Genomic DNA, 12,445 nt, shown 5'->3' with positions numbered 1-12,445 from the left:
CTTCTATTTGAAGTTTGACCTTCATATGGGGCAGCTGTGTGGAATGTCTAGAAATTGACAGAGAGAGACGGTTTACTGCTTCTGAAAAACAGCATCTCAAACAACAACCATACAACTGCACCTTAACTTTGTCATGAAATGAATGACAGCAGCAGTTTTTCCATTGCTAACAATCCTACAGTATTTTCCTTTTCTGTCAAATGGAGCTGTATATGAACTGTAACTCCAGCTTCTTTGCCCTGTTGGAAGAAGGTCAATACATTTTGACATCTACATGGTTAATGGATTGCGACAGTCTATTCAACACAGGAGCTAAGAAGCTCTCATTCGATAGAGGCCAGACTAAGCCGCCGAACCCGTCTAATTATCCATTTCCAATTCTACCTGCAGTCTCATTTCAATGTATCGCAGACACTCCTGGAAATAATTGCTTTTTTTGCAATCTACAAGTTCATTTGCACACATTTTATTGATCAAAATGAGTCAGGAAAAAGAAAACAATCTAAACTTAAATTAAAAGCTTCATTAAATGTGAAAATTGGTCGGGGAATTGCGAACATCTGTTTCTAGCGCCCTGCGTCATAAACTCCAAGGTTAAACCAAACACCAATTTACAGCGGCTTGCATACTCGGGCACAAGTCGGAGCTGTGAAGCACCTTCACAAACACAGCGCAAGGCAACAAGGCTTCATGTAAGGGCTGTGATGTTGATGTGAGGGCTAGGAATGAAAGCTGCATTCTTAGCCCTGGTGTTTAGTAGGCCTTGTGAGTATTGCAACGAGAGGTGCTGCTGTTCTTCAGTTCTTTGAAATCTGTACAACATGATGTTCTTTCCAAGGAATCCACTGTAGGCAATATTACAGGATCTTAGACGCAGCCATCTCATTGCTGCTTTAGGTGAACCTCCGTTCCCTGCGACCTTGGAGCAGCTTTGAAGTGAATTGGCTCTGGTTGCAAGTTGTATTTTAACAACCCCTTGCTTGAGTGTTTGCAGCCTTGTTTATGACTGTTGGCATCCGAAACTGCTCTGGTATACAGACAGAGGGCAGAGGACTGTGCCTTTCATTCTACCGCGGCCCCACATAAGGGGAGGTCACAAGGAAAAGAGAGCTAAGAGTACATTGATTTAATACCAAACACCTTCCTGGCTTGAATTCACATCTGAGCTTCGGTTGCCAGCTGAACAGATCTGCTTTGATTTAGCGTTTCAAAGTTAGCTGTGACAGGTTCTGAAAAAGAGCGAAAGAGAAAAATTCTACCTGTGCAGAGTGCATCAGCTGAGGCTGTCAGTGCTTACCTTTAGGATGTCCTGGGTCACTGAACTCGTACTTCCCCATCCCAACTGTCCGCAGCATTTGCAGCCCATTAGGACCATCCTGATTGTCTGAAACTGTGTGCTGCGCTGCTGCTGCTGCTGCTGCTGCCGCTGCTGCCTGTCCATTGGTCAGAGGCAGGGCGGGGGGCTGAATGAGGCCTGGGTGAGAGGTTAAGTGGCCATTGCCCATCACGCTGTGAGGGTTTGGATGAACCACCTGGTTGGCTTGGGCAGTGAGGGCGGACGGTGCAACGGTGGGCTGAGCAGAGGGGTACGGAGGCTGGCTGGGCATGCTCAGCACCATGGAGGGTGGCTGCTGGGTCGACTGCGGCGTCAGCTGGAAGTGGGCGGTCATGAGAGGGTGTTGTTGGGGTACTGGTGTCTGGATGGATGGGGTTACTCCTATGATGGGTGACTGTGCAGTCACGCTGTGGCTGTAGGAGGGCGGCTGGGGAAGGGCGTAAGTGTGGGGCAGGAGGCTGGGCTGGCTCACTGCTGCTACTGGTGTAGCCCAGGCCGGGCCTATAGACACACAAACAGACAGAGGAACAAGAAAGACATTAATCAACTGTTTACACAGGTTTTACACAATAAAACAATGTGAAAAAGGTAACTGTGTGTTATGTATTTTCAAAATGTGAACTGATTTGTAGTATTTTGTTAAGCCGGATCCTAAGCTGAAAATATGGACAGAGTGCTGATTTTAAGTCTGGCATTAGATGATCAAATAGAGACAGAAAACAGCACGAGAAGACAGATTCCAGCTTGAGCCTGTTCCTCTCCACACCACAACTGTCAGCGTGCTACTCCGCTTCAGTCCAAGTTTGTTTTTGACTTGAGACTTAATATCAAAACACAAAATATTTGAAGCAATGTACAGATCTGCACCCAAGATCAAAACTATAATAAGATTAAGAGATTCATTTTGCTACAAAACGAACAAATGCTCCACTGAATGTGAAAGCATACATGCGGCAGTATTATCTGTGTACAAGACTGTGTTTACCCAGACACTCGGAGCCAATCATTTCTCTACCCTGAGGCGTTAGATGCTGAGGCTGGGAAGACGCAGCCATATTTGGCCTGAGCGCTGTCTCCCTTCCTCAGCCGTTCTCTCCTACAGTACTCCCTCATCTCTAGCTCCTCCTGCCATGGTCCAAGCTCCAAAAATAGCCTACCAGTCTGCCAGAGGGCCAAAGGCTAAATCACAGCATGCAAAAAGCTAAAGAAAAGAAAAAAGAAGCCCACATTATTCACGATACTAGCCCTGCTGATATAATAGTCTGTGCAGAGAGGGATAGAGAGGGAAGGCGAGATAAAGACAGCGAGAAGAAAAGAAAGAACAGAAGAGGATGGAAACAGAAGACTCCGGAGGAGAGGTCAGTTCTGTTCATAATTCACATGTCATTGAGCTAACACAAACACTATTTCATTTCCCTTCTTTTGTTGCTTATCTTGATAAAGGATTTTAATGAAATGAGTTAGCGTTATAATTAGACATCTTAAGAACTTTCAAGGTTTTAACAAAGTGATGGCTTTGCTAAGAATTTATTTAATATATAACTAACAAGGCAAATAATGTTCATCGTATCTTGTCATAATGCAACACTGACCCATATATATATATATATTATATAAGATTAAAGAAATATATATATATATATATATATTTGCCTGCAAGGTTAAACAAAACAATAAGACAAATGGACTTTTAAATGGAAATTGTTGCAAAACCTGTGAGTGCTGTCTTGTACCTCAGAAGGACTTTATCTCTTAAACCTATTTTTTAAATGTATTTTTTATTCTACAATTATCTTAAATCTAAAACACAGTATCAAAAAGGGAGCTATTTTTGTACAAAGAAACAAAAGTTTAAATAAAACTTCCTTTTTCAAAGAAAAACTTTCTTCAACAGACACAACAGTGAAGTTTCCGTTGAAAGAAACCGTTGATTAATTCTGGCACAGTTGGCAGAGAACTGTGGCAACACAGTTCAGTGAAGTGTGGAGAGGAGCTGGCTTCATTGCAAACGCCAGTCACAGTTTGGAATAGCGCACACATGCGAATCAATATGCAACACTATGCTCAGATTTGAGTGTCATATGCGACAGCGTGCTAGGTCAGTGACATCTCACTCTCCACACGCTTCACTCCAAGCTGTAGTGTGAGAGTGGGAGCTGCAGTGGTAAGAGGGGAGGGGGCACAGGGAGGGAAGCCTCGTTCACTTACACACAATTATAAGACCTCCGGAGCTTCATGGCAAATTCAGCCAAACCCTCAACACACAGCAGGAGGCTATGGCCGCACAGCATGGGGGGGCACAGCAGGGGGCAAAAACATCACGACTGTATCCTTCCGTGATACGAGAGCCTCGAATAGTTTCTGCTATGAACTCCTCTTGGGCAACTGATCAAACTATTTAATAATTAATGCACAAACCAATCTATATGTAAGATATGCGAATTATAATTAGGAGGCGAGCTGTACAGGCACTAGCAGGGGTTGAACCATGTTTGGAGCGTGGTGTTTTGCTCCCACAGAGTAGCAGCTGTCTACAATCTGAATTTGTTGAGCTGGAATTTCCAGTGGAACAAGGTCTGTGCCAGTATTATTCTTAAATGAGACACATTTGTGATGAGCAGGAGGCAGAGGCCAGCAGAGCAATGGAAGGAAATTAACTGCTCTAGGGCAGAGCCATTCTGGGTGAGTTCATTACAATAAGAGTAAAAATCTTCAACATTGGCTTAACTCGTTAACGTCGGGTCTGCGCACAGCGCTGCAATGCCACTATCGCTCTCTTTTAAAGGGGCATGAATAGAATAAGGTCGACATCTAAATTAGACCTGGTGGAGATCATTTGGAGGACTTTCAGAGTCTCACTACATAGGTTTAATTTAGACTAAATCAGCTTCAGTTAGTGACACAATAACATTAACAAGGACAATATAATGAGAGCACAGTGAATGCGGAAGGGCCTGGAAGGCTTGTGAAAGTGCAATATAGATTTAGACTTTCCTCACTCTTTTTGAACTTTTTGATATCACTCCAACATTCCTATAAATCTATGCATAATTGAGCTGGTTTATGTAAAAATGGTTTTGTGGGTGTTAATTATGCATGTTTGTGTATGTAAAGTATGCATGTTGTGGAGGCAAGCGTGTATCTTATGTAGGGCAAAGCAGCCAAGATGTCTCATTAGCGTTGGATGCTAGTGGAGCTGGCCAGAGTCATCTGGGGTGTAGCACGAGAGTGTGCAAGTGTGTGGACGGGGTACATGCATACATCTGTTGTGTGCAGGCGTACCAATGATGTAAAGCTTACATCACCGTAAACTCACATGGGGTTGAACTTGTGGATAAGTGGATCTGTCTCTTAAATATGCGTGCATGAGTTTATGTAAATGTTTGTGTGTGATTCATTACCGGTAGGGTCGCTGTCTCGATGTTGCTTGGCAGGGGGCTCATCTGTGTCCCAGGGTGTGAGCTGGTTGATGGGCGTCTGTCCCCATCTCACCCCTGGAGCCAGCAGCAGTCCTGGGGTCTGGCTGTCTCCAGGAGACAGACCAGAGACCTGTGGAACAGAAAAACAATGTCAGTGATTAAAAAAAACGAAAGAAATGTGAGAGAATTACAACCAAACCACTCCCCTCTTTAGACCCCATACAGTGCAGTAATGAGGCGAAAATGTATTTTATCATAACTATGGATTAAACACAATTGAATTTTATAGAAAAATGCAACAAGTCACAACAATCTAATTGTTTTTGAAGGTCTTGAAGTAAGCCATGATGATGAAGCATGGTATACAATTAGCAGTGAGTGAGTGCTGATTACAGCCTATATATAATGGAAACAAGGGAAATAAAATCTTGTTCACGGCCTCAAGAGTCTTTGTCGAAAGACCAATATTTCTCTTTTTATATACTAATAACAATTAACTTTCTAGTGTGGGCTACATTCAAATTCAGATCCTTCCTCCTGAGACCGTGTATATCTTAATTTTGAGATGAATTAAACATTGTGTTCAGTCAAGTGAGATAATAGAATTCTGAACACAAATACGTCAAATAGAGTAAATAGAACAAAACCCTTTTGCAGGGATGAGAGAAAAGAAATTTCAAAAAAGAAAATGAAAAGCTAGGTGACAATGTGTGTATGGAGGGGTGGGGGTGGGGTGGGGATCCCATACAACTGTACCAAACCAAACTAAGAATTCCCTAAGTCTTGCTTTGCACCCACATCTCTAATATTTTGCTCCTGTAAAGGAGAAGAAATGTTATCAGGCAAGCACAGGCTGATGAAAACACAGGGTCAATCACCACTGGACCCCTGAGCAATATTCGCCTCTCCCTATCTACAGTTTAGATGCTGATTCTGACAACCAGGCAGAGAAAGGGCAGAGCCAAGCCTGATTCCTTTGCTCGCCCCAGCTAGCCTCCTGAGTTAATAGAAAAGACCTGGTCACTGGGCCCCTCCTGTGTCCTTTTTGGCTGATCCCCTCCATCCCTCCCTCCATCCCTCAATTCCATTATCCTCGCTGACCCGGCGTCCACTTCATCAAGCACGCCATCATGCATTCCAACAGCTGTGTCGACAAACCCTGATAGAGCGCGGGGCTGACCGCACAACCACGGAAAATGCAATCCAAACAATTTGGTTCACAGGGAATTAATGTGCAGCTTTACATATCGGATCGATCCAATTTCTGGACAATTCACCCTCTGTGCTCTAAGATGGATTCATCACAGCTTTACAGGGCCTTTAACACTTAAAGACATTACATGGTACTGATGCAGCACAACATCTGTTCTGTAATAAACTACTTCACAATAGCAGACAAGTCCAATGAGTGTCACTTACTTGATAAATCCATACTGAAAGTTATCTGACAGTTTGTAAGTGCTGGGGGCTAAAGGGAAAAAAAAACAGCGAAAGGAAACATCTCAAGGCAAAGTAGAAAACAGAGTGATGGAGTGAGAGAATGAAGCTGGGTTTAGGGGGGAGACAGCTGTCAGGTCTTTTTGTCCAGCTCAACCTGTCGACTTCAGACAAGAGAAAACTGAAATGGTTTACTCAGAGAATGCCCTAAGCGCTCAATTTCATCTGAGAGCCCTGCAGACTCAGGGAGGGAAAACTCGGACCATTTTCAAGGTGAGGAGTTGCTTTCTGTAGACCACTATTTGCTTTAATGAGCGTTTTTCCTCCTCCACTCTGTTTGCTTTACTGTATTCCACTCCAGCCATGCTTTACCTTCCCTTCTATACAGGCATCTCCTCATTAAGTCACAGCATTGACTCTCTTACTTTCCTTTACCCTGCACCTGCCTCATAATATTCTCTCACTAATGTTCCCACCAATTTACCCAAAACAGAGAAAAAAAACAGGAAAAATCTCTCCTTCTGAAAGGCAATCCATCTGTCACACTTTTAGTGCACCAGAAAAAAAGGAAGTTTTTAGTCAGCGCCGTCACATTGACAGCATATCAGCTAGGCTCAGGAACAATCCTGACTTGAAAATGATCAAGGTTAGATAGGAAATACACACGCACAGAGGCATACACACTGGAAACAGAAGAGTGTATGCACACACACACACACACACACACACACACACAGCAGGTAAAAATGCATGCACAGACACACACACAGAAAAGCCAGGAGATATCTGACAGGATGTTTATTAAGACAGCAGACTTGCTGCAGGTAGGCAGGAAGGTACTGCAGGTTCTTGGATGGCGCCTGCCATTTCCTCTCAATTTTATTTGCTCTCCCTATTTTCAGTCCCCTCCTCCCTGGCCGCCCATTATCACCGGGCAGCAGATGGTTTCCTCTGACTCGACAAAAACCATGCTGGAGAAGAGGAGGGGAGCCAGATAAATAATTTTTGAGTTGTGCCAAGCCATTCTGTGTTTGTTGTCAAGCTGGCTGGGGAAAGGTTTTTTGTACTGTAAGCAACATCCGTGCATATGGACCACATACTGTAAGTGTGGAATGTGGCACTCCAACAGAGACACATACACACACACACACACACACAAAGGTGTGATCACATTTGAGACACGCATGCATACCTATACACATGAATCTGCATAGATTACTGCATGTACGTGTACATGAAAGATGTTCTCAAGCAGCTGAATTTTGAGTTTTATGTCACACACAATCCACACAAGCAACAACTGCATCTGCAGAGCTTATTATTTATGATCCATCAATCAATCCATCAAACACTTTGTTGATTAACTGATTGATTGTTTGGTAGAAAATATGTCATTATACAAGTTTCCTATATCAAATGATAATCAGTATATAACTTCACAAGACGAACAAAAAACACAACGTCCTCACATCTGAGAGGCTGAAAGCAAAAATATTTTGCAATTTTTCCATAAAAATGTAATAAAATGATTAATGAATCACGATTTATTTAATCAAAATGTTGCAGATAATTTGTGCTGTTGATTAGCTTTTAATTAGATTAATTGATTAACTGATAATTTCAGGTCTGGTTCAAAACATTGCCAGTTTCTTTAAAGACAATTATGGTTGCATTTTATATTTACTACATGCTGGAAATGTTTGCTACAAGTGTGAGAATTTTGTTCAATACTAAAACCTAACACAAATAAAAATGGCTGTCCAATCTATGTTGCCTTGTAAAGCCTCTCAAAATTTGAAGAAATTCATCTATTCCTCCTGCGTGACCACACATGAAGATACACGTGCTTGAACAGCAAAGCAAGAAGAATCTCTTCGCCCTTCTCGAACCTCTGAATGTTGCAGACTTGTCAGAATCAGTGTATAGAAGAGAGTAAGATAAAATCAGGATGCATCAGGCCTAAATATATACTCGTCCTCCTCCATCCTTGCAGCGGAGACAGTACTCTGATTCTGGCTGGCGTATCAGCTATTTTCTCGGACATGGCAAACACTGAGGTCTCTCGTTATGTGCGCTCTACTATCTCACAGTAGTAGGCAGCGTTACCAGAACCTCTTGCCATGAGCTACCATCTGCTATGGGCACGTATAGGGAGGCCTCGTGGTGATCCAGGGCTCTGGGCTTTGATTGCTTTGACTCATCCACAACATCCACATCCAAATAAACAGAAAGCGTTTGCCCACAGCTTTATGTTTGTCTTTGCATTTTGTTCGATCCAGCCCTTGTCTGTGCAAGGTATTGCAGCAGTTCAATCCTATAATAACACAGGTTAACCAGGTTCTGAATCTGAGTCCGACTCACAATTTACGCCACAAAATAGTGACACGAAGAAGTTTAATTTGACCTGTGTCTGATGATTAGAGGAGACAGAGAGACAGAGAGACAATAACACGAGAGCGAGCGCAATGCTCGATACAGCTGTTATTAATCAGTGAAATAAAAAGTTATTTCCTGATTGTTTCACATAGGTTACATTCAGCAGGCATCGACACGCCCACCAGCAGCTCCCCCTAGTCTTTATTATTATTTTGATGATTTATAGTCAAAAAAATTGAATTGGTGTTTATTCATTGTCATTTTTATCGTTACCGTGATAAATACCAGAAATTATCGGGATACATTTTTTAGTCCATATCGCCCATCCCTACCGGCCGGTGTGCCTACGCCTGAACATATAGTGCTCCCATTCAGTTATAAGATGGCTTTAGTTTCCCCAGAGAAATTACTTTATTGCTGGACTCGTGGAGAAGTAGCAATAGAGAGCGAGAGAGCGGGAGAGAAAGGATGAGTATGTCTATAACACCCAGGTCCCATTGGGGTAAACAACGTTACAGCACACACTGATCAAATCAACTAACTGCTATGAGATTTAATAACAGGAATGGGTGAAAAAGGAGGTGTACTGTTGTGAGAGCAAAGCCAGTTTTTGAAGAAAAAAAAAGAGAGGGGGATTGAAGGAGGGTTTGGGTCTTAAATGGAAAAGGGTACTTACAGGAATTCAAACACACACACACACACACACACACACACACACACACACACACACGTAACAACACCACATTGAAAAACTAATCTCGTGAAATGTCATTAGCACAACTGCCAGACACAATGAGATAGCAATGTGCAGGGTGGAGGCCAGTGGTACACCGGCTGATTATGTTCTACCTTTTAAGGTTCATTGTTCCTCTGGTGGCAAAGCTCTTTACACACAAGAGGAAAATAACAGACTGCAGGCGAGGAGGAGGTCCGCTGTTGTGTGATATCACTCAGCTGGCACTGTAATCAGCCCTGTTAATGTGCAGTTGTTATCCTGATATGTTTATCAGACAATCTATTCCAAAATGAATGAACCAGGAAAGCCTCTGGATTTCCGGTGGTCCAATGTGGAGCTGCCATTATGGTTTCATTTAAATGCATCCGGGAAAATGCAACCCCCACAATCAGCCGGCTATTTCTGGGGAGACACATGTACACAAATTTAATTCTAATCAAAATTTCAATAACAGCAGTCACTGCTGTGCCTTACTACATTGTGTGCACCCGTAAAATAATGTCACATTGTAATTCCGAACCATGAACAAATCATAAAAAAACAATATGTACGGGCAGAGAAATGAAATTCAACTCCGACAGAATGGCTTTTTCTTCCCTTTGGCCAGGCATGGACAGATACAGCGAATTTGGCTGAAATGTGGAGGGTGATGGAAATAATGGCTTTCCTCAGAGAAAAGAAGCAGAAAGAATGGCAGCGAAGGAAGGAGTGAAAGATTGAGAGGCAGAGGAAGACAAACCCATCCATCACATCGCCTTGTATCATTGCCTTTGACAGATCATTTTCAGTTTTTCTAAAATCGAGAGGAAAAAAGGACTCCTTTTTCTCCCTCCTGCCCTGTCCGAAAGCCCCAACCAAGTGTGGTCCGAAACTGACCAGTAGCGCTAAGGAGTGTTCAAAAGCACACAACTCATTCTCTTTCGAACATTATTCACTTACTGTATAGAGGTATCTCTTTTCCATGACAACGCGCTGACAACTAAATGTGCAGTGGATTTGTTCTGGGCTTCCGTCATAATGGTGCTGAATGCTGGAGCCGAACCACGGGACGGCTGTGTCCAATCTATTAGACTGGAACATAGCAGAGCATCTCACGAGTAAACAAAGAGACTACTGCGCCATTTTTGGCAGCCATCTTAAAACGGAGTGGTGCTCCAACATGCCGAACAGCTTGGTACCACACGGAGAAGGTGCATATTCAGTATGATGGCTGCATACTGAAGAGACAGAGAGCGATCAAGGTACCGCTTCTTTTTACGCAAAATACAATCCACTGTGTCACAGCTAAAAATGTGAGCCGATGACGGCGATTAAACATATCCAGCGCATAGCAGAAGGTATAAAATGTTGCATTTATTGAGCATTAAAAAACAAAGATTTTGTGGTGTTTAAAGACTTGACTGTGAATTAGAGAAGTTAATATCTTACAGTTAGAGAAATTACTGTAGATAAAAATCTGTAGCACCGCTCTAATCACGTCCCTCTCTGCTGATCCAGGTTGATAATCCATTGAAAAATTCACTTCCATACATGGCTCTAATGGCAAAAGCTACAAAATTTATTTGGACCGGAACTTGCATTATATAATCAGTGTATAACCTTGTGTTCTCTCACTATTATTATCCATAATGAGAAGGAACAAAGAACTCAGTCAAAATAAACAAATATTAAGTAGAAAGAAAATTGGCTGCTAAATGTTTTCTAACAGCCAACACATTTCTGCTCACACACATAAAAAACAGTGTTTACAGTGATTCAGTTCATTTTATTTTCCATCAGTCTGCTGAACAATGCCTGCCACCATTAACAACACCTGCCTCTTTTTTAAAAGAACCAGAGCGTTTTTGAAAACATGTCTGTAGTTGCCATCTGCATCGAAGCAATATCACTTTATACGGAAAAAATGTCAGCCATTACTCGTGGTTGACTGTTCATGACTGGCAGTTTGTGCGCTAAAAATTGAAAATCCAAACAAAGCTGATCCTTCCAGGCGCCAACGCTTAACACTGACCCCCGGCAGCACGACAGACAAACATAATGAAAACACACAACACAAGCGCCTGGTGGGTATATATGCTATTGATGCACCACAGAAAGGGCTACGGATACAGACTCTATAATTTCAAGCCCCGGGCCAAACGACTGAAGGGGAACGGACTTCACTTCCACTGAAATTCCAGCTAAGACACTCCGACAGCTCGGCAAGCTCCTGGCTCGACGCACACGTTCCAGAAAAGAGAAGCGTGATCGCAGGGGCGAGGCCGACAAGCTTCAGTGGAAAAGCAGTGCTGGAAACCCCGCCTAATGTCCCATGAGTGCTTCGAGGTTGCAGCGCTTGCCCTCCAAACCCTACTTCAGCCCCTTCTTTTTCGTGTGTTTTCTTTTCTCTTGCAGATAGTGAAAGTGGCTAGAGAGTTACAGTGCCATGAACATGTTTTATTTGCGAGACTAAACAGTGGTGCAAAGTTTTTTTTTTTAGAAAGGGGCGACTAGAGCTTGGACATGTGAGCTGTGGAGACTTCCTTATGTCATGGTAACACCTCCCAGAGGTGCATGTCAGGGACCATGTTGCCCACCGTTGGCACTGGGCGGGACAGTGAGAGACATAGGTCTCGAGCAGGCCATGACCCTGCCTGATATGTGGTGAGTGTTTGGGGAACAAAATATCCACTGCCTGTCACAGCAGCAGCCTCGGAGACCGAGAGACAACTGTGTAGCTCTCGTCTGTGGTTGAAAGTGAAGATAAATGACAAAATGTGTGGCCTTGTATGTGTGTGCATGTGTGCCTGTGATAAATGAGCCTTAACTGGGCAAACAGCCATTTTGCACTAAAGAATAAATTGAATTCATATTGATAATGCAATACATAGAGAAACAATATCTACTTTGCCAAGAGTGCAGTGTGAGGAGTTTTAAATGCATTCTACAGTGCATGCAGTCTGCAAGCCAAATACTGGTTGTTTTGGCACATAAAGGCCAAAAACCAGATGACCATGTCGCAGGGCTGCAACTAAGGGATGAAATGCAGTGGATGTTTATTGCACACGTCCCCACTTTTATAGCAGTTCAAGTTCCAGACTGGCACATTGTCTGAACAAAAGAATTTCATTAGCTCTGTGTTCATACGTACATCCATTTGTC

The 12,445-nt window shown here is 43.0% G+C and overlaps 1 protein-coding gene across 4 annotated transcripts in view; it reads right to left on the bottom strand.

The window, feature by feature from the left end:
* Positions 1 to 12,445, bottom strand: part of klhl29 (kelch like family member 29) — a 198,059-nt gene that overhangs the window by 93,918 nt on the left and 91,696 nt on the right. For 3 of the 4 annotated variants that reach the window (XM_027284236.1, XM_027284235.1, XM_027284237.1), the window contains 2 exons: positions 4,738 to 4,885; positions 1,298 to 1,837 (listed from right to left, as the gene is read on the bottom strand). In XM_027284236.1, the coding sequence (XP_027140037.1) occupies positions 1,298 to 1,837; positions 4,738 to 4,885 (688 nt within the window). Of the gene's footprint in view, positions 1 to 1,297; positions 1,838 to 4,737; positions 4,886 to 10,243; positions 10,350 to 12,445 lie in introns of those variants that run through there. The other variant, XM_027284238.1, reaches the window with a different exon arrangement.

The sequence above is a fragment of the Larimichthys crocea genome, chromosome XI, assembly GCF_000972845.2.
Source record: "Larimichthys crocea isolate SSNF chromosome XI, L_crocea_2.0, whole genome shotgun sequence".
Taxonomy (NCBI): Eukaryota; Metazoa; Chordata; class Actinopteri; family Sciaenidae; genus Larimichthys; species Larimichthys crocea.
This window is presented reverse-complemented; position numbering and strand designations above follow the sequence as displayed.